This window comes from Mandrillus leucophaeus, unplaced genomic scaffold (genome assembly GCF_000951045.1).
Source record: "Mandrillus leucophaeus isolate KB7577 unplaced genomic scaffold, Mleu.le_1.0 Scaffold75, whole genome shotgun sequence".
Lineage (NCBI taxonomy): Eukaryota > Metazoa > Chordata > Mammalia > Primates > Cercopithecidae > Mandrillus > Mandrillus leucophaeus.
The window spans coordinates 1756838-1779467 of record NW_012108141.1 but is presented as its reverse complement, the minus strand read 5'-3'; the positions used below and the strand labels follow the sequence as shown (position 1 = coordinate 1779467).

Sequence of the window (22630 nt, the reverse complement as noted above, 5' to 3'; positions counted from 1 at the left end):
TTATGTAAAGCTATATCCTTAAAATAATGTTCAAATTCATTTAAATACATTTTATTGGTTAAATATTTAAATATGATATCTAAAAAAAGGATATTTAAATATTCATATTTTCTCAAGGACATTTTTAAGTTACCCTTCTATTAGCGCATAAGGAAACAACTTGGGATAGAAATAGTCTATCTAGAATGTGGTAGTGGTTACACTTTTGTATACTTCTGCCCAAACTCAGACTACAATTCAAACTAAATTTTATTGTATATAAGTTGTATCTCAAAACCCTTGTCCCCAAAACAATATTGAACATATAGTCCTTCCTGATTGTTAGTGTTACTGGGTTAAATAATTTAATTATGAAATTAAACCAATCTACTCCAGATTTCTCAGTATCTTCTGCATATATATCTCCTACAAAATTCTTTGGCAATAAAATCAGAATTTGACATCTAATTTCTTTATTGTTTAAAGGATTTTACATTTGTCTTTAGTGTTTAAATGTCTTTTAATTAAAGAATTTGTTGTTTCAATGTACTACGTCAAAAAAAAAAAAGTAAAAGATCACAAAAAATGAAAGCAACTGTCAAAGCAAATTACTTAAGATCTGCCTGTATTATAAACTCAAATTAGAGATGCAAGCATACTACTTCCCATTCTCTCACTCACACCAGACACAGCTAATTAATCACAGCACTGGCTGAGCATCAGAATCCTTTTCCATATAGTACCCCAGTAAGTGACTATAAGCCAATGGAGCTGGCAGTCAAGATCAAACCCATTATCCCTCAGAAAGTTCTTTTCTAAATGTGAGGAAAAAAACCCAGCAGATGACAGGAAAAGCAACAATCCAAGATTGACAGTCAGACAGTCATAATCCCATCTAATTGTTTACAGAGGAAAAAGAAGAGACCAAAAGTAGAAATGAAATGTTTTCCAATTGATTAATTACCTAAATATGCTGGGTTTATCCTTCAGAAACTCCAAGAAATATTTCTCTTAAAGAATTCACTGCTTTTGAGCCTGAAAATCATATTATTTAAACAACAACAACAAAATACTTTAGTTTTAAAAGGATTACTCTGGTTGTTATGCTGAGAACAGAATGTCACTGAGTAAGGAAAAAAGGGAGACAGGTCAGGAAGCATTACCAAGATAGTCACGTGAAGGTGGCTTAGACCTTAGATGTCATAATTTTTATTACAAGGGAATATGATTTGCTGACATGTTGCACAGAGGAGTGTGGAGAGTCAGGAAGAAAGAAAAGGAAGAGTGATTCCAAGCTTTTGGTCTAGAGAACTAGAAGGATAGGACTGCCATTTACTGAGACTGGAAACACCATGGGAGAAGCAAGCTGGAAGTATACAGAGAATCAGAACTTTAGTTTTGGACATATAAAGTTTGAGATATCTTATAAAAATCCAAGTGGACATACCAAGTAAGAAGCTGGATAAATACTAATATAGATATCAGTGGAGAAGTCTGTGTTGGATACACATATTAGAGTGGTAAACATATAAATGATATTTAAAGTCACAAGACTGGATGACAAAGTGCAACTACAAAAACCTTATAGCTAACATCATACTTAATGGTGAAAGACTGAATGTTTTCCTCTTTAAGATCAGAAGGAGGCAAGAATGTCCAATCTCATCAATTCTAGTCAACATAGTACTGAAGATCCTAGTCAATGTCATAAGGCAGGAAAAAGAAAAGGCATACAGATTAGAAAAGAAGAAGTAAAACTGTCTTTATTTACAGATGACACGTTTGTCTATGAGGAAAGTATTATGGAATCTACAAAAGAGCTAATAGAACTAATAAGTAAGCTTAGCAAGTTGCAGGGTAAAAGGTCATACACAAAATTAACTGTATTTCTATTAATAGACACTAGTAACAACAATTAGAAATTAAAATTCAAAAAACAGTACCACTTACAATAGCATCAACAAAAACATTTGACAATAGGTGTGCGCTACTTATACTCTGAAAACTCCAAAACACTGCTGAGAGAAATTAAAGAACAGGCCAGGCACAGTGGCTCCCACCTGTAATCCTAGAACTTTGGGAGGCTGAGGTAGAATTGCTTAAGCTCAGGAATTCAAGACCAGCCTGGACAACATAGTGAGAACTTGTCTCTACAAAAAATAAAAATTTAGGCTGGCATGGTGGCACATGCCTGTAGTACCAGCTACTGCGGAGGCTGAGGTGGGAGGATCCCTTGAGCCCAGGAGTTTGAGGCTGCAGTGAGCTATGATTGTACCACTGCACTCTAGTCTGGGTGACAAAGTAAGACCCTGTCCCAAAAAAGGAGAAAAAAAAAATAAAGAAGACCTGCAAAAATAGAGATATACTGTGTTCTTGTATTAGAAGTGTGCAATATTTTTGTGTCAGTTTTTCACAAATTGATCTACAGTCAACAGAATCCCAATCAAATTCTCAGTTGGCCTTTTCTGTAGAAATTCATAAGCTGATTCTAAAACTGGTATGCAAATGCAAAAAACCTAACAGTCAAAACAATTCTGAACAACAAAGTTGGAGGACTTAACACTACATAATTTCAAGATTTATTATACAGCTACAGTAATCAAGATGATGCCACGTACAGATCAATAGACGAGAACAGAAAGTCCAGAAATAAATCCATTAACTCAAAATGGATGATGGACCTAAGAGTGAAACTAGAAATTAACTACAGACCTAATTGTAAGAGTTATAAAACTTATTTTTTTATTTTTTATTTTCGAGACGGAGTCTCGCTCTGTTGCCCAGGCTCCTGGAGTGCAGTGGCGCGATCTTGGCTCACTGCAAGCTCCTTCTCCCAGGTTCTGGCCATTCTCCTGCCTCAGCCTCCTGCGTAGCTGGGACTACAGGCACCCGCCACCACGCCCGGCTAATTTTTTGTATTTTTAGTAGAGACAGGGTTTTACCATGTTAGCCAGGATGGTCTCAATCTCCTGACCTTGTGATCTGCCCGCCTCGGCCTCCCAAAATGCTGGGATTACAGGCGTGAGCCACCGTGCCTGGCCAAGAGTTATAAAACTTTTAAAAGAAAACATAGTAGAAAATCTTAGTGACCTTAGATTTGGCAAGGATTTCATAAATAAGATACAAAAAGTCTACATTATAAAAGGAAAAACTGACAAAATGGACCCAATCAAAATGTTATTTTTGCTATTCCAAAGAAAGAAATGTCACAGAAAAAGAAAAAAAATTTGTGAAATATATGTCACAAAGGACTTGAAAACAGAATACATGAAGAACGATTATAACTCAAGTGTAAGACAACCGAGTAAAAAACAGGCAAAAGATCTAAATAAAACACTTCACCAAAGAAGAAAGATATATGGATGACAAAAATAAAATAAAATAAAATAAAATTCACATACGTTGTTTGACATCCACATTCATTAAGAAATTACAAATTAAAACTACAATGGGAGGCCACTACACATGTATTAGAACAGTTAAAATTTTAAAAAGTTAATCATGCCAAATGTTGGAGAGTATATGGAAGAACTGACACACAAACACTATGGGAGGAAATGTAAAATGGTACAAATACTTTGAAAAATGTTTTAGCAGCTTTTTATAGCCAAATATAAACCTACTATATCACTTAGCCATTCTCTTCTGAAGAGCAAGAAAAACATATTCACGCATGAATAGTACATAAATGTTTATGGCATTCATAAACAGAACATAAAAAGATTAAATTACAAAAGAAAATATTTGGTAAAAACAGACCCAATCAAAATTTGATAACCAAAAACTGGAAACAATCCATACGCTAATGAGGAGGACGATACAACAAAATTCTACTCAGCAATAAAAAAAGAATGAACTACTGATATACAACATGGAATAAATTCAAAATAATTATGCTGAGTGAAAGAAACCAGATGTCCCCCCACAACCAAAAAGAGAATATACTGTATCATCTCACTGACATAAAACCCTAGAAAAATACCTGTACAGACTAATCAGCAGTGACAGAAAGCAGATTGTGACTGAAAGGGGGCCAAAAGGAGAAGTTGTGCATTACAAACAACTTTTGGATGGGTTCACTATTTTGGTGGTGGTGGCGGTGGTGGTGTTGATGGTTCCACGAGTTTATACATATATCAAAAGTAATCAAATTATTTACATATGTTTGTTATTGTACATTAATTAGATGTCAATAGAGCTGTATGTGTGTTGGGGGTTATCTAAGTAAAGCTTTGAGTGAATATTTGAATATACAATGATGAACTTCAGTGGAGAGGTCTGGGTTGGACATATACATTTGAGTGGCAAGCATATAAATTACATTTGAAGTTACAAGCCTAGATGAAATCAACAAGGGAGGGAAGGGGGAAGGAAAGAAATCTGTGCCTTGTGGCATTCCAATGTTAAGAGGTTGGGGAGATGAGGAGGAAAAATGTGAAGGAGACAAAGAGTAACCAATGAAAATGGAAGAAAGTCAGGAGACTTTGGAGACTGACAAACAAATGAAGAAAGTATTCAATGAGAAAGAAGTGACTGACTGTCAAATACTAATGATAAGTAGAATCCCCTCTGAACTTAACTTTAAGAAATAGAAGTACATTACTAACACAGGTAGAGGTAATTTCCATTCATTTACAAAATGACTAAGGTTGAGTAGTTAAATACTTTACTGAGTAGCAGTACAGTATAATGGAAGAAGCTCACAAAGATTTTTGAGTAAGACCAGTAAAACTCACATTCAACCACTTAATAGCCACGTTACTTTGGGCAAGTAGCCTAACTCCGTCAAGTCTTGGTTTCCTTATTTGTAAAATGGAGATAACGTCTTCACATGGGGTTTTCTGTGAGGATTTAAAATAAGTAAAACATCTAGCATAGGGCTTGGTAAATAGTGTGCTCAATAAATAGAAGCATCGTCATCATCACCATCGTCAAAATCATCATCCCCAAGACAGGATTTCTCAACCTTGGCACTACTGACACTTCTGGCCAGGTAAGCCTTTGCTGTACTCCCCAGGCAGTTTAAGATGTTTAGCACTGTCTCTGACCTTACCCACTAGACGCAGTAGCACTGTCTTACTTCCTCTTAGTGTGACAATGAAAAATGTCTCCAGACATTGCCAAATGTACTAGGAGTGGAGTGGGGTAAAGGAGGGTAAATTGCCCTCACTTGAGTACAGTGGTCCTAAGATTTACAACATAAGCTATATATGTACTACTAAATTTTCAAGTGAAACAGAACCTAACAATCTTCCTTTGATGATTCAGAATTTTGGATTCTTAAAAAGTTACCATTAATAAGTATTATCACCAAGATGCAAAAGATGAAAGAAAAAGTATATCCTGTATTTCCAGAAAGTTGTCTGTGAATAAGTCTTGATATTTTACCTTATAGTTTTCTGTTTCTCATAAAAGTTATATGCAACCTATCAAAAAAAGTAACTGAGTTTATGATTGGACTCTAAATAAAAGTAAACTAACTGTATTTTAATTAAAGTTTTATTTTTTAGGTTAGTGGTGGCTTCAGAAGAATTATATTGGGAAGCAGTCACTATTTCCACTTCAGGAAAATAGGTAGAGAGGATAAAAGGATAAAAATGCAACAAAACAAAACAAAAACACCAAAAGTACACTTGAACGCTATCATGTTACTACATAATCACAGATATATTGAGGATATTGAGTTAAGGTGGCACAGGGTTGATGCTACAAAGGCCTGATAATAACCATAAGGAAGCCTAATACTCAAATATAACCAGAGTGGATTTAAGGGACATTCTCTGCTACAGATCTGCTTAAAGGATTTCCTGTTGTTCCTTTGTGAGCTGATAAAATTGTGTCCTAATTACTTACACATGCTTGAAGGTAAAATCTTGCTAGGTAAATTATGATTTTCAAAGCTCAAAGGTGAACTTATGAATGGAGTTGAAAAACAAACAAACAAACAAACAAACAAAAAACTGGTACCAGATAAGTAGCAAGAACTGCACAACCTTCCCATTTTATTTTATTTATTTAATTAATTTATTTTTTGAGACGGAGTCTTGCTCTCTCTCCCAGTCTGGAGTGCAGGGGCGTGATCTCAGCTCACTGCAAGCTCCGCCTCCTGGGTTTACGCCATTCTCCTGCCTCAGCCTCCCAAGTAGCTGGGACTATAGGTGCTTGCCACCACGCCCGTCTAATTTTTTGTATTTTTTTTTAGTAGAGACGGGGTTTTACTGTGTTAGTCAGGATGGTCTCGATCTCCTGACCTCATGATCCACCCGCCTCGGCCTCCCAAAGTGCTGGGATTACAGGCATGAGCCACCATGCCCGGCCACCACCCTTCCCATTTTATTTACAAGTTGACAGACTGATGGAAAAGGAGACTGTGAAAAAATTGGAAAAGATATGGGAACTTGGGAGCTCACAGAATCTTTTGAAAACTTTCATCTTTAGAATCAGCTATGAACAGAAGTCCTGATTGCCACAGTATGGTAAATGCTACGTACCCAAGAAGATGTCACAAGAGCTAGTCGGCTAACGAGCCTACCTTGTTTTTTAAGCCACCCCAGAACCCTAACAAATCGTGGCAATGTTAGCCAAATTCTAGTGAAACTGTACAGATAAAAAAGCAGATAAAGAAATTATACAAAAAGGGCCCATGGGGAATGCATGTCAAATGCATTGCTCTCCAAATACATCAGAAATCTATGTTCAAAAGACAAGTAATATTCTCTCTCAGAATTGTCTCTCTCTAGAAATTAAAATCACAGCAACATTAACTTAGTCATGGGTGCTTTGTAGGGCTATTTTCCGTTTGCATATAGTCATATTTGTTGAATGGGATATATAGCTTAAAAAATCATGCGTTTGAAAATAATTTATAGTATAAGTATTTTTATCTCGGTGTGAAGATAGTAGAGAATGAAAACTTGACTATAAACAAAAGACAGTAATGGGAGTGAGTGAAGCAGGCTAACATTAGAGGATGGGGAGTATATGCCCTATCTAAGGAAAACAGCAGTTACTCAATTCCAGCTGCCTGTTGCCATGTAGGAATGCAGATCCAGGTATTGTCAATCTTCAGGTTTTTAAAAAATGAAGTCTAAAATACAAACATTGACACAAAGCTCCCAATTTATAATACTGGCAACTTAGTCACATTACTTAAAATACTATATGGGTCAAACAGCCTTGCTTATAAGACAGACAATGCCCTTGGGTCAAAAGTTTGTGACCTCGTGAGAAAAGCTAAAAAATTATAGTTATTGACATTTGGGAAAACATTAAAAATTACAAACAAATTTTAAAAGGAAGAAAAAAACCATATACAGACTTGATGGATTCTTCCCCTAAAATGTATTTTAAAATGCTGAAATATTTTTATGTATGTACACACAAGCAACTAACCAAGCCTTGGTTAGTATATTTCAAAACAAAGGATAGTATGGCATGTTAGTAAGTATGTGGCAGAAGTAAGCCCCTGTGGACAAATATATTTGGATTAAAGTTGAACAGGTTTCTTCACTGCAGGCTTCTCAGCACTTACTAGACCAGTGTAAACTTTATGAAACTTCAGAGGGGAACACAGTATTTATGTTTATTTAACTATGAACCCGTTTTAATACAGAGCACTCTCTAGAACTTCTGTGCTATGCTTCAAGGAAGTCAGGTCTAATACCAGAAAAAGTTTAATTCAGTGTTTGCCCTGGGCACAAGCAAGTAACTCAGCAAGAAGCAGAGTTAATATCTTTTATTCTGTAGCTATATTGTATAATATGCTGTAGCTTATCGGTATAGAATTAAAATTTACATTTTGAATTGAACTAGTAAAATATGGTCCTATTCCAAGGATCAATTGTTCCTTCTGGTTTAACACTGTCAATTTTAAAAAGTGTGAGACATACGGCATTTCTTTTAAGTTAGTCATAAGACAGCACTTCTGAACTTTAATGAAGTATCCCCAAATTAGCTAAGCAATTAAGGTAATACACAAAGCTTTCAATGTAGCAGTAAATTAAGCTACAACTACTATAAACTACTACACTAATATCTAAAAGTTGTGAACAAAAACTAGAACCATGAGAAATTATACCTATTATATGTGTAAGCAAAGGCATGAAACAAGTAAACCCATCTTCCCTCATCAGTAGTCATTAGATTACAACCTTTAGAGCTAAGTTTTTTATAGCCTACAGTTTATATACTATATTGTGTATTTATAACCTGTAAAAGTAAATGACCATTTATTGTAAGGTAAATGAAAAAAATAAGATAAAAATGAAATGGCCCTTTGTTACCACAGTAAAAATAAATTTAAGATAGGCATGTAAAATAAAAAAATGCCCATTCTAAGTACTTACACAGATGCTCCTCAACTTACAATGGGGTTATGTCCTGATAAGCCCATCATAAACTGAAAATATCATAGGTTGAAAATGTATTTAATATGTTTAACCTACTCTAAATGTGCCCAGAACACTTACATTATCCTACAGCTGGGCAAAACATAACAGAAATCCTATTTTATAATGAAGTATTGACTATTTCATGTAATTTGCTGACTACTGTACTGAAGGTGAAAAAACAGAATGGTTGTATGGGTACTCGAAATATAGATTCTACTGAATGCATATTGCTTTCACACCATCGTAAGTCAAAAAATCGTTAAGTTGAACCATCATCTGTATAGCTCTGGATAGTTTTCAGGCCTGTTCATATGACTGGCATTTAAGTACACATGCATAGATACATTTACTCTTAAAATGTATTTCTAGTAGTACTTTTTCCAGAGATGTAAACAATGTTTAAAAACATTTCTGGATCTTCTCTTTGGAAATCTACTTTATACTAAGTTCACAACCTATATTATGAAAAAAGGAAATTGCTTTATATAATGAGATATCCTAATAAAAAGAGTCCTAACTCAGAGTGAAGTAGTATCAAATAATCTTCGTTTATACTGGTACTTAATTAAACAGGTACATGTATACTTTTTTTTATTTTTTGAGAAGGAGTCTCGCACTGTCGCCCAGGCTGGAGTGCAGCGGCGTGATCTTGGCTCACTGCAAGCTTCGCCTCCCAGGTTCACGCCATTCTCCTGCTTCAGTCTCCTGAGTAGCTGGGACTACAGGCACCCGCCACCAAGCCTGGCTAATTTTTTGTATTTTCAGTAGAGACAGGGTTTCACTGTGTTAGCCAGGATGGTCTTGATCTCCTGACCTTGTGATCCGCCTGCCTCGGCCTCCCAAAGTGCAGGGTGAATCACTGTGCCTGGCCAGGTACACATATACTTTTTAACATTTATCTGAATATTCTATAAACTAGTTATGTGAATTATATGATTCAATGAAGAACCCATTTAGAAAAATAAAGAAAAATTGGCCATAATTTATTGAATTAAAAATCTAAGAAATACTTAAAAAAAAAAAAAGGAAGGAAAAAATGTATTAAAAAATATTGTTCTGGTTGGGCACGGTGGTGGCTCACGCCTGTAATCCCAACACTTTGGGAGGCCAAGGAGGGAGGATCATGAGGTCTGGAGATCAAGACCAACCTGGCCAACATGGTGAAACTCTGTCTCTACTAAAAATAGAAAAATTAGCTGGGTGTGGTGGCGCGTGCCTGTAATCCCGGCTACTTGGGAGGCTGAGGCACGAGAATTGCTTGAACCCAGGAGGCGGAGGCTGCAGTGAGCTGAGACTGCGCCACTGCACTCTAGCCTGGCAACAGCGGGAGACTCTGTCTCAAAAAAAAAAAAAGTAAAATTGTTCTTCTACTTACTCAATGATACCATATGTTACATCATCTCTGGGCTTCCATTTTCTCATCTTTAGAAAGTAGAAAAATACCACCTACCTCACTGGCTGCTATGAGGATTACATAAGATAAACATGAAAGGACTCGGTAAGTTTTAAAGCTCTCTATAAATATGATATCACAAAAATAGAAACAACTACTGATCTTTACCATCCAACAAGGAAATAGCTTGACAAGAGTCAAGGCACAATGCTCTGGTATCATCTGAGGTCAAACAAAGGATTCGAACGTCACAAAAGGTAATGCTTCATACTTTAACAAGTTAGTTTCTTTGTTAGTATTTTTATTATATATAGGCAACTTTGTTATATACCTTTTAAATACTGCTTTAGGTAAGAATATTTCCTTCTTCATTTAAAAAAAGTTAAACACCTCAAGAAAATTGGTAAAACAAAACAAACCAAAAAAAACTTGGTTACTTTAGTTATGAAGAAAACAAATATCAATGTTAAAAGTAAATGAAACTTGAAAGAGATTAGAGAGAATAAAAAATTAGTGAGTTCCATGAGTTAATGTAAGAAATGTCAATAACTAAAACATCATTACTGAGCATGCATTATTTTAAAGGGACAATATCAATATACATTCTCTGAACTAGAATACCTTCCAGTTCTTACTGAATATAGGTAATATGGGTATACATATTCAAATATTACTTTTAAAGATTTTTATTTTTATTTTTTTTAGAGGCAGGGTTTCACTATGTTGTCCAGCCTTGAGTGCAGTGGGTATTCACCGGTGCAATCATTATTCACTGCAGCCTTGAACTCCTGGGCTCAAGTGATTCTCCCACTTTAGTCTCCCGAGTAGTTGGGACTACAGGCATGCACCACTGCACTTGGCAAGTATTTTTAAATGAACTGTCTAAAAACTTTTTTTCCAGGAAGGACATACAAAGTAATTTTGGATAAATTGTCCTACCAGAGAAAAAGCTTTAATTTTTATTTATTCTTTTTTTTTTTTTGAGACGGAGTCTCACTGTGTCACCCAGGTTGGATGGTGCAGTGGCATGATCTTGGCTCACTGCAACCTCCGTCTCCTGGGTTCAAGCAATTCTCCTGCCTCAGCCTCCCAAGTAACTGAGATTACAGGCACCAGCCACCACACCTGGCTAATTTTTGTATTTTTAGTAGAAAGAGGGTTTCACCATGCTGGCCAGGCTGATCTTGAACTCCTGAACTCAAGGGATCTGCCCGCCTTGGCCTCCCAAAGTGCTGGGATTACAAGTGTGAGCCACCACGCCCGGCCAGAAAAAGCTTTAATTTTATTTAAAGGTGCCCTAGAATATTTTATATGTTCTCGACAGTAAACAGATTTAGTAGCTGTAGAAATAATAGTAATGTAAGTTTATTAAATACTCCTTTTCAATTAAAGAATTCTTACATAGTAAAACAAATTTCAGATTTTTTACCAGCCAGAAGAAATAGTACTTGACAGTGTCCTTTTATATTATCAGAAACTATGCCTAAGAGCACCATGCATATGTAAATGCAATCTTTTACCTTCAACATCATCTGAAAAGGTAGACAAAAATAAATAAATAAAAAGCGGGTGATAAAGACAACAGTTTTTTTAATGTAGTAGTATACACAGTAAAATAGGAGCTTAAAATTAAAATGTTTAATAAGCTACATAACCCTTTGGAAGAAGAGATCCATATTTACTTTGGTCAAATATCTCAGATATACTAAAAGAGATTTAGCATATGCTATATTTTTAGGACTAGGAGACAGATTTATCATTAGAAGGTTGCAAAATAGTCATAAAGAACTCCAAAATGTAGTTCATTATGTCAGCTAAGAATTACCATTTCACAAAGCAATAAAAGCAAAGTATCAATAACAGAACTGAAGGACATGTCTTAATGTCTATTTTTATTTTTATTTTATTTTATTTTTGAGACAGAGTCTCCTTCTGTCGCCCAGGCTGGAGTGCTATGGTACGATCTTGGCTCACTGCAACCTCTGCCTCCTGGGTTCAAGTGATTCTACTGCCTCAGCCTCCTGAGTAGTTGGGATTACAGACGTGTGCCACCACACCTGGCTAATTTTGATAGTTTTAGTAGAGACAGGGTTTCACCATGTTGGTCAGGCTGGTCTCGAACTCCTGACTTCGTGATCTGCCCGCCTTGGCCTCCCAAAGTGCTGGAATTACAGGCGTGAGCCACCACATCGGCCTATTTTTTTTTTTTAAAGACAGAGTCTTGCTCTGTTGCCCAGGCTGGAATGCAGTAGTGCAATCTTGGCTCACTGCAACCTCTGCCTCTCAGGTTCAAGCGATTCTCCTGCCTCAGCTTGTCAAGTAGCTGGGATTACAGGTGTGCAACACTATACCCGGCTACTTTTTGTGTTTTTAGTACAGACGGGGTTTCTCCAGGTTGGCCAGGCTGGTCTCGAACCCCTGACCTCAAGTGATCCACCCTCCTCGGCCTCCCAAAGTGCTGGGATTACAGGCGTGAGCCACCGCAGCCAGCCCAATGTCTACTTTTTAATTGACTCTTTCAGGATGACTACATTTTCAGAAAAAAAAAGGTCCTAAATAAAACTGATTCTATTACTATTTATCCAAAGGATCATTTTTGGATGCTAAATTAAAGAGCCTAACAACACAAAGAAAAAATGAAACAGGTGGGCTTAAACATGATTATAACATGATTTATAACAAAGACAACCACCTAAAAAATATTGTTGCTACAAATTTTTTTTAAGAACAGAAAAAATTACCCCAGCAAATTAACTAGAAAAAGAGTTAAATTTTTAATCTGAAACAACTAAGGGGGATAAAAGGAAAGAAAAGAATGTAATTTTTAAAAATGTGTTTGAATAACTGTGTTGTATCTAACTTTCTCATTGTAGAAATAACTAGGGAAAATAAGTATCTTTTGCTTCAAAGTATATTCTTGTGTGTTTTGTATATATGTATTGTCATGTGACTGACAACCTTTTTTCCATGGGTACCAAATTACATTTACTAAATATTTTTCACCCTTAAGAAATTAATAAAGTTAAGCTATAGGATGGATAGATATGGAGAAATTTGTTAAAACAAATTTTTTTTTAATGAGATGGGGTCTCACTTATGTTGCCCAGGCTGGTCTCAAACTCCTAGGTTCAAGCAATCCTTCCACCTCAGCCTTCCAAAGTGCTGGGATTACAGACATGAACCATAACACCCAGCCAAAATAAAAGTTTTTTAAAAATAATATTTATGTCTAAGAAATTGTGACTATGCAACATGATGCAGTTTCAGATGTTCTCAATACTAGTATTCTGTGAAGTTAACATTGACATATACTCCTGCTCTATCTTTATTTTAATAAACTAAGAGCAAGGTCAATATATATCTATACTTCTTTATTATCTGTCTTCTCAGAATTTTGAGAGATCATATAATTTCAGTCTAAATTAGATTTATAAAATGTATGAATATATCCACTGTTCTGACTTTACAGAATAATGAAAAATCTACTATGTCCTACTGTAACAGCCAATTTGATATGACAAATACACTCTTCAACAGAACTGTAAAATGTTACTGCATATGTTTTGCAACATATAGGACAAAATGTATACAGACTTCTAATCAAGCTTCACACAGTGACAATAAATAAAAACAGACAACTTTATGTTAAGTGTGCAGGCATTTAAAAAAAAAAAGAAAATGAATGTGCCAAAGAAACGTGTGGATTTCAAACTGATTCATATCATTGTTCACCAGACAGACATAATGTAAAGAAAAAAAATCTAAATTTAATAAACTGTTGCACTTTATAAATTAATATAAGTCCTACATAAAAATTTAAGTATTTATTAGGAAAAACCCTCTAATTTTATATTGCTCACTAGATAATAATATATATTTTCAATCAATAGCCATAAATAATTATTTAATCCAGAACTGGCTAATATGCATACTGCCTAACTAAAACCAAACACAAGTGGGGAAAAATACTACTTACAAAGAAGGATCTTATTCCATCTCACTATAATGTTACGATTTACACACAAAGCAATCATCCTAAAGATACTTTTCTAGATCTAAGCCTATGTGTTTATTAAATTCTTTTAATGAAAAAAGTAAAAAAACTTACACATTTATAAAATAAGTCCAACTTTAAAACCAGCAAAATTAGCACAACCCAGTTAATTTTATGTATAGAAAACACAGTAAAAATAACTGGAAACTTACCTACTTCTTCTTCTTCATCATTAGATATTATATTATATAGTGTGTCCAAAGCATAACCTATTATTTCAGAATCCGAACTGGAAAAAAGAAATTATTACACTTATACACTGCTGATGAGAGTGTAAACTGTTATGCCCATTTTTAGTTATTTAGCAATTTTAGAAAATTCCATTTCTAAAGGCCTATTCTAAGAAAATATCAGAGTGCAAACTGTAAAAAATGTGTAATTAATATCAAAAAGTAAGTAAGTAACATCAAAAAGATTAAAATACTTGACAGTAAACTTTACTAAAGAAGTATAAGACTACTGCATGGAAAACTGCAAGACATTGTTGAAAGAAACTACTTAAGGCCCAAATAAATAAAAAGATATCCTGTGTTCATGAATAGGAAAAGAGTAATATATCCCAACTTAAGTCACAGATTTAACATAATCCCTGTCAAAATCCTAACTGCTGTTTTTGCAGAAATTGACAAGCTAATCATAAAAGTCATATGGAGATGCAAGCCAAACAATCTTGAAAATGAAGGACAAAGCCAGAACAGCCAAAACAATCTTGAAAATGAAGGACAAAGCTGAAGAACTCACACTTCCCAGTTTCAAAACTTACTAAGAAGTTACAGTAAAAAAGACTGTGTGGCACTGTGATAGAGATAGACATGTAGATCAATAAAATAGAATTGACAGTCTAGAAATAAACAGTAATGTTTATTTCAATTAATTTTCAGTAAAAGTGCCAAGACCATTTAATGAGGAAGGGATAGTCTCTTAAACAAATGGTGCTGGATCAGCTAGATAGCAACACACAGAAGAATGAAATTGGGCCCCATCTCACACTATAGATAAAAATTAACTCAAAATGGATGAAAGACCTAAATATAAGTAAGAGCTAAAGCTATAAAACCCTTAGAAGAAAACACAGGCTTAAATCCTTACAACCTTAGATTAGGCAATGGTTTCTTAGATGACACCAAAAGCACAAGCAACAAAAGATACAGCAGAAAAATTAAACTTCATCAAAATTTTAAAATGTTTGGCCGCATGTGGTGGCTCATGCCTGTCATCCCAGCACTTTGAAAGGCCAAGGTGGGTGGATTTGAAGTCAGGAGTTCGAGACCAGCCTGGCCAACATAGTGAAACCCTATCTCTACCAAAAATACAAAAATTAGCCGGCCATAGTGGCACACACTTGTAATCCCAGCTATTTGGGAGGCTGAGGAATGAGAATCGCTTGAACTGGGGAGACAGAGGTTGTCATAAGCCAAGATAAGAGATGTATCTAGAAAATATATATATACATACATACATACATATATATAAAATAAAAAAGACAAGTAGGTCAGATGTGGTGGCTCACACCTGTAATCTCAGCACTTTAGGAGGCCAATGTGGGCAGACTGCTTGAGCTCAGGAGTTCAAGACCAGCCTTGCTAACACGGCAAAACCCCGTCTTTACAAAAGATACAAAAATTAGCAGGACGTGCTGGTGCATGCCTGTAATTCCGGCTACTTGGGAGGCAGAGGCAGGAGAATTGCTTGAACCTGGGAGGTGGAGGCTGTAGTCAGTTGAGCTCCCGCCACTGCACTCCAGCCTGGGCGACAGAGTGAGATTCCATCTCAAAAAACAAAGAAAAAAAAAATAGAAAGACAAGTAACCCAATTAAAAATGGGTAAAGGATATGAATAGACATTTCTCCAAATGGCCAATAATCACAACACCGTCAACATCTTCAGTCACTGGGAAATGCAAATCAAAACAATTAGAAAACAAGGCTGGGCTGGGCGCGGTGGCTCACGCCTATAATCCCAGCACTTTGGGAGGCCGAGGTCGGGGGGATCGCCTGAGGTCAGGAGTTCAAGACCAGCCTGACCAATACTACTAAAAATACAAAAAATACAAAAACTAAAAATACAAAAAATTACTAAAAATACTAAAAATACAAAAAATTAGCTGGGAGTGGTAGGTGCATGCCTGTAATCCCAGCTACTTGGGAGGCTGAGGCAGGAGAATCGTTTGAACCCAGGAGGCAGAGGTTGTGGTGAGCCAGATTGCGCCACTGCACTCCAGCCTGGGCAACGAAAGCAAAACTCCATCTCAAAAAAAAAAAACAAAACAGAAAATGAGGCAGGGCGCAGTGGCTCACACCTGTAATCCTAGCACTTTGGGAGGCCAAGGCGGGCGGATCACGTGAGGTCAGGAGTCTGAGAGCAGCCTGGCCAATGTGGTGAAACTCCTTCTCTACTAAAAATACAAAAATTAGCTGGGTGTGGTGGTGCATGCCTGTAATCCCAGCTACTAGGGAGGCTGAGGCAGGACAATCACTTGAACCCGGGAGGCGGAGGTTGCAGGAGCCGAGATCGTGCCACTGCACTCCAGCCTGGGCAACAGAGAGAGACTCCATCTCAAAAAAAAAAGAAAATGAAATTAAGAAATACCACTTTATACTTACTAGGATGGTCACTTTTTAATAAAGGTTAATAACAAGTGCTGGTAAGAATACAGAGAAATTGGGACCTTCATACATTGCGGATGGAAACATAAAATGTTATAGACATTTTATACAAGTATTTATACTCTGTAGTGAACAGAGTTTGGCAATTCCTCAAAAAGTTAAACAGCTTATCCCATGACCCAGCAATTGCACTGCTAGATATAGAACACAGTGAAATGAAAATGTACGTCCTTACAAAAATCAGTACATGCATGTTCATAGCAGCATTACTCATAATAGCAAAAAAGTGGAAATACCCAAAATGTCCAACAATTGATGAATGGGTAAACGAAATGTGGTATAACTAAACAAAAGATTATTCAGCCATAAAAAAGAATGATGTACTAATACATGCTGCAACATGGATGAACCTTAAAATACTATGCTGTCGAAGAAGCCAGAAACAAAGGCCACATATGGTATAATTCCATCTATATGAAATGTCCAAAACATTCAAATCTATAAAGACAGAAAGTAGATTAGTGGTTGCCAAGTATGCGAGAGGGGGTGGGGGAGGAAAACAGAAAATGACAGATAATGAATATGGGATTTCTTTTTGGCATGATGCAAATGTTCTGGAATTAGAGAGTGGTGATGGTTGTACAATTTTGTGAATATATTAAAACCACTAAAATGTACACTTTAAAAGAGTGAACTTTATGATATACAAATTATATCTCAATTTAAAAAAGGCATTGAGGTATCATGGTTTTGAAAACATCAGTGAGAGACAAGTTTTGGGCCCTGAGTATGGGAGTTAGGAGAATGAGTGGTCTCTCCTTAAGATGGTTATAGAGGGCTGGGCGTGGTGGCTCACACCTGTAATCTCAGCACTTCGGGAGCCCGAGGTAGGTGGATCACCTGAGATCAGCAGTTCGAGACCAGTCTGACCAACATGGAGAAACCATGTCTCTACTAAAAATACAAAATTAGCCAGGCATGGTGGTGCATGCCTGTAATCCCAGCTACTCGGGAGGCTGAGGCAGAAGAATTGCTTGAACCCGGGAGGCAGAGGCTGCGGTGAGCCGAGATCGAGCCATTGCACTCCAGCCTGGGCAACAGGAGCGAAACTCTGTATCGGAAAAAAAAAAAAAAAAAAAAAAAGGATGGTTATAGGGAAGCAGACCCCACAGCCAGATGGGGTTTCAGGTAATGCCAAGAAAGGGAACAAAACTTTGTTTGACATAGCTGAAGATGAAGAGGGTTCAGCATAAGGATTCTTAGCATTAGTTGTATAGGTCAGGAGAAGAAAGATGAAATAGTAATGAAGATGAGAATGTGGAGAGAGGAGATGGTTGTAGAATATAGACCTCTGAGGCTGGGCACAGTGGCTCATGCCTGTAATCCCAGCATTTTGGGAGGCCGAGGCAGGCAGATCACGAGGTCAGAAGATTGAGACAATCCTGGCTAAGATGGTGTAACCCCATCTCTACTAAAAAAAAAAAAAAAAAAAAAATACAAAAAATTAGCTGGAGTGGCATGTGCCTGTAATCCTAGCTACTTCAGAGGTTGAGGCAGGAGAATCGCTTGAACCCGGAAAGTGGAGGCTGCAGTGATGCAGTGAGCTGAGATCGTGCCACTGCACTCCAGCCTGGGCAACAGAGTGAGACTTTGTCTAAAATAAAATAAAATAAAATAAATAGACCCCTGCATTCAATTAAATTTAAAAAAATCTTCAGAGAACACTCTGAAAACAGGAAAACAGGTAAGAACCACAGGCAAATGGAAAGGGAATTTAACACAAGAAAGGGAGTGAAACACAACAAGGCTATTATACGTTTTTCTTTGTTATTATTGCCAGAGTTAAAACATTCAGCAGCCCCTGACGTGATATAATTATTTGTTCACACATTCACAAGACCATGTGGTATACTCTACTTCTAAGCATAATGCCTAACACAGTAAATGTGCAATAAAATTTTTTAACCTATTAGTTAACCTTTATCAAGAGTATCTACACACTTCTGCTGTGTGGCAAAAATGACAATAGCTGGGCGCAGTGGCTCATGCCTGTAATTCCAGCACTTTGGAGGCTGAGACGGGCAGATCACCTGAGGTCAGGAGTTTGAGACCAGCCTGACCAACATGGAGAAACCCCATCTCTACTAAAAATACAAAAAATTAGCCGGCCGTGGTGGCAGGTGCCTGTAATCCCAGCTACTTGGGAGGCTGAGGCAGAAGAATCACTTGAACCCAGGAGGCAGAGGTTGCAGTGAGCCGAGATCATGCCATTGCACTCTAGCCTGGGGAACAAGAGTGAAACTCTGTCTCAAAAAACAAAAAAAACAAAAAAGATAATAAAGACCGCTTTACATAAGAGATGCATTCTCTTTTCCATACTGAGATGTTAATCATTTCATCATTAACTTTATAAGACTCGGTAATAAAATGTGCATGTGATTTCACACTCATAGAATAAAAAAGATTATATGTATGTATAATCATCACACTAATCTGCTTCTTTTTTCTAGCTCTTCTAAAGGCCACCCACATTCCCTGGCTCATGGCTCCTTCTCTCCATTTTCAAAGCCACCAAGAGCAGGCTGAGTCTTTTTTTCCTATCACAGGACTCTGACCTCCTCTTCTGCATTCCTGTTCTACTTCTTTTTTGTTTTGAGACAGAGTCTTGCTCTGTTGCCCAGGCTGGAGTGCAGTGGCGCCATCTTGCCTCACTGCAAGCTCTGCCTCCTGGATTCTTGCCATTCTCCTGCCTCAGCCTCCGGAGTAGCTGGGACTACAGGCGCCCGCCACCATGCCCGGCTGATTTTTTGTATTTTTAGTAGAGATGGGGTTTCACCGTGTTAGCCAGGATGGTGTCGATCTCCTGACCTCATGATTCGCCTGCCTCGGCCTCCCAAAGTGCTGAGATTACAGGTGTCAGCCACCACACCCGGCCTTTTCCTGTTCTACTTCTAAGGACCCTGTGATAACACTGGGTCCACCAGGGTAATCCAGAATAATTCTCTCATCTCAAAGTCCGTAACTTAATCATATCTGCAAAATCTCTCTCACTATCTAAGATAAAATTCATAGGTTTTGTTGATTAGGATGTAGATATCTTTGGGAGACCACAATTCTGTCTACCACAGTTACCTACTATGATGTTAATAACACAGAGAGACCTGATGCATCCAATTCACTTATTCAAATACACTAGACTTATTGGTTTTGAAAAGGTAGTCAATTTGAGTTACACTGGGGAGAAGAAAAAAGGTCCTAACTGGTATGGAAAAGCAGCTGGGCATAACTGAAATATAACTGAAAACGAATCTATGAGTTTAGACAGGCAGTACACAGATCTTTTAAAAGCATTTATTTTTTGCTTTGTTTGAGAAACATGAACTTTACACTTCACTGAACTGGTGAAATGCATTAAATGGGAGAAAGACTGAAGATGTGCATTTCAGAAGGATAATTCTTGCAATATATAGACTGAATGGAAATACAAAGAGATTGGAGGAAAACAATACTTTGGAGATGATGATTGTTTTCAACTATGTCCAAAACTTTTCGATTCAGCTCCTTTCAAAAAAGTGAAGCCTAATTCTCCTCTCCTTAAGTATAGACCATACTTATTAACCTGCTTCTAACAACTAGAATATGATGGGATTGCCAGTACATGACTTTGGAGATTGAGTTATAAAAGGCATTGTGGCTTTCTATTTGTTATCTCTCTAGGATAGTTTGCTCTGGGAGAGCAGCTGCCATATCAAACAGCCCTACCGAGAGAGAAACATGGTGAGGAACTGAGGCCTCTTGTCAACAGTAATGTGAGTAAGCCATCTTGGAATCAGATCCTCCAGTCCCAGTCAAGCCTTCAGATGACTGCAGACCTGGCTGATGGCTTCATGGCAACCTCATGAGAGACCCTCAGCTCACTTAGCTAAGTTGCTCCTCAATTCCTGATCCACAGAAACTGTGAGATGATACATATTTTATTTTGAACCACTAAGTTTCAAAGTAATTTGCTACACAGCCAAAGATAACCAACACAGAGGTTATGGAAATTAAGTGATTGACATTGAGCCAGAACTAAGGCCAAAAAAGGAAATGGAAAGAAAATAATGGACTCTAGCTGTTTTTTTGCCTATGTAGGCATGATGGGTTCAAGAGAGGAATGAGTTCCCTAAGAATCCTCCAGTTTCTCGCTTGAATGGAAAGATGCTCATGACTGAGATGAACTTAGGGTAAAAGCAGTCGAAGGGAGCATGGAAAGCCTAGAAGGAGGACCAGAGATAAATTAACTTTGAATATTTTGAATCTGAAAGGCTTATGAGAGATTTTGGTAGGGTAGAAATGTATGATGCGCAGCTAAAGCTTATAAGACACATTCGACTGTAGCTAAGATCTGGAAGCTATCCATGCAGAGTTAATGAAAACCAAAGATGGAGATAACATCTCTTAAAAAGAAATTGACGGCCAGGTGTGGTGGCTCACACCTGTAATCCCTAGCACTTTGGGAGGCTCAGGTGGGTGGATCACCTAAGGTCGGGAGTTCGAGACCAGCCTGATCAACATCGAGAAACTCCGTCTCTACTAAAAATACAAAATTAGCCAGGCATGGTGGTGCATGCCTGTAATCCCAGGTTCTTGGGAGGCTGAGGCAGCAGAATCGCTTGAACCCGGGAGGCAGAGGCTGCAGTGAGCCTAGATTGCACTATTGTATTCTAGCCTGGGCAACGAGAATGAAACTCTGTCTCAAAAAAAAAAAAACAAAAAACAAAAAAACAAAAAAAATTGAAAGAGCTAAAAATAAGCTAAATGATGCTTCTTTTTCTTTCTTTCTTTTTTTTTTGAGATGGAGTTTCGCTCTCGTTGCCCAGGCTGGAGTGCAATGGCGTGATCTTGGCTCACCGCAACCTCTGCCTCCCAGATTCAGGCGATTCTCCTGCCTCAGCCTCTCTAGTAGCTGGGATTACACGCATGTGCCACCATAACCGGCTATATTTTGTACTTTTAGTAGAGACAGGGTTTCTCCATGTTGGTCAGGCGGGTCTTGAACTCCTGACCTCAGACGATCCGCCCGCCTCAGCCTCCCAAAGTGCTGGGAATATAGGCATGAGCCACCGTGCCCAGCCGCTTCTTTTTCTTTAAATTTATATTTATTTTTTCAAGATAAGGTCTCACTCTGCTGCCCAGGTTGGAGTACAGTGGTATGATCATGGCTCACTGCAGCCTTGACTTCCTAGGCTCAAGTGATCCTCCCACCTCAGCCTCCCGAGAAGCTGGGACCACGGGTATGTGACACCACACCCAGCTAATTTTTATTTTATTTTATTATTTATCTTCTTTGTTTTTGTGAGACAGAGCCTCGCTCTGTTGCCCAGGCTGAAGTGCAGTTGCTCGATCTTGGTTAACTGTAGTCTCCATCTCCCGGGTTCAAGTGATTTCTCCTGCCTCAGACTCCTGAGTAGCTGGGATTACAGGCACGCACCAGCGGGCCTGGCTAATTTTTGTATTTTTAGTAGAGACTGGGTTTTACCATTTGGCCAGGCTGGTCTCGAACTCCTGATCTCAAGTAATCCACCTGCCTCGGCTTCCCAAATTGCTGGGATTCCAGGCGTGAGCCACCATTCCTGGCCTAATTTTTATTTTTTATATTGCCCAGACTAGTATCGAACTCCCGGGCTCAAGCAATCCTCCCACCTCAACCTTCCAAGATGCTGGAATTTCAGGCTTGAGCCACCATACCTGGCAATCTTTCTCTTAAGACAGGCTCATATTTAACATTTAACTCTTATTACTGCAGTTTATTTCTCTTAAAAAGCAAGTCTGAATACCAAAATATGTATATTATATGTAAATGAATATCTACTTGCCCAATGTAAATGAATACCACTTGCCCAATTCAAACTCAAAATCTCAAGCCTCTAAATTAAAGAGTTGCTTCATCCCATTTTTATGTCTGTTCTATGCTTAACACAGTGGCTTATACTCAGTGTCCAATAAATATTTATCAAAATGACAACTGAAGTAAAAACTTAATAGCTTTAGTATGTCAACAACTTTTGGGGCCAGGCGCAGTGGCTCACACTTATAATCCCAGTACTTTGGGAGGCCAAGGTGGGCAGATTGCCTAAGCCCAGGAGTTCGAGACCAGCCTGGGCAACATGGCAAACCCCATCTCTACCAAAAAAAAAGCAATCTTTTGGAATAGTGATGCTGACTC

General features: G+C 37.6%; 1 protein-coding gene across 2 annotated transcripts in view; it reads right to left on the bottom strand.

Annotated features, from left to right (window-relative positions):
* Positions 1 to 22630, bottom strand: part of USO1 (USO1 vesicle transport factor) — a 90408-nt gene that overhangs the window by 43210 nt on the left and 24568 nt on the right. The window contains exons 4-5 of one of the 2 annotated variants that reach the window (XM_011966178.1): positions 13969 to 14045; positions 11283 to 11294 (exon numbers count right to left, since the gene is read on the bottom strand). In XM_011966178.1, the coding sequence (XP_011821568.1) occupies positions 11283 to 11294; positions 13969 to 14045 (89 nt within the window). The remainder of the gene's footprint in view (positions 1 to 11282; positions 11295 to 13968; positions 14046 to 22630) is intronic. The other variant, XM_011966179.1, reaches the window with a different exon arrangement.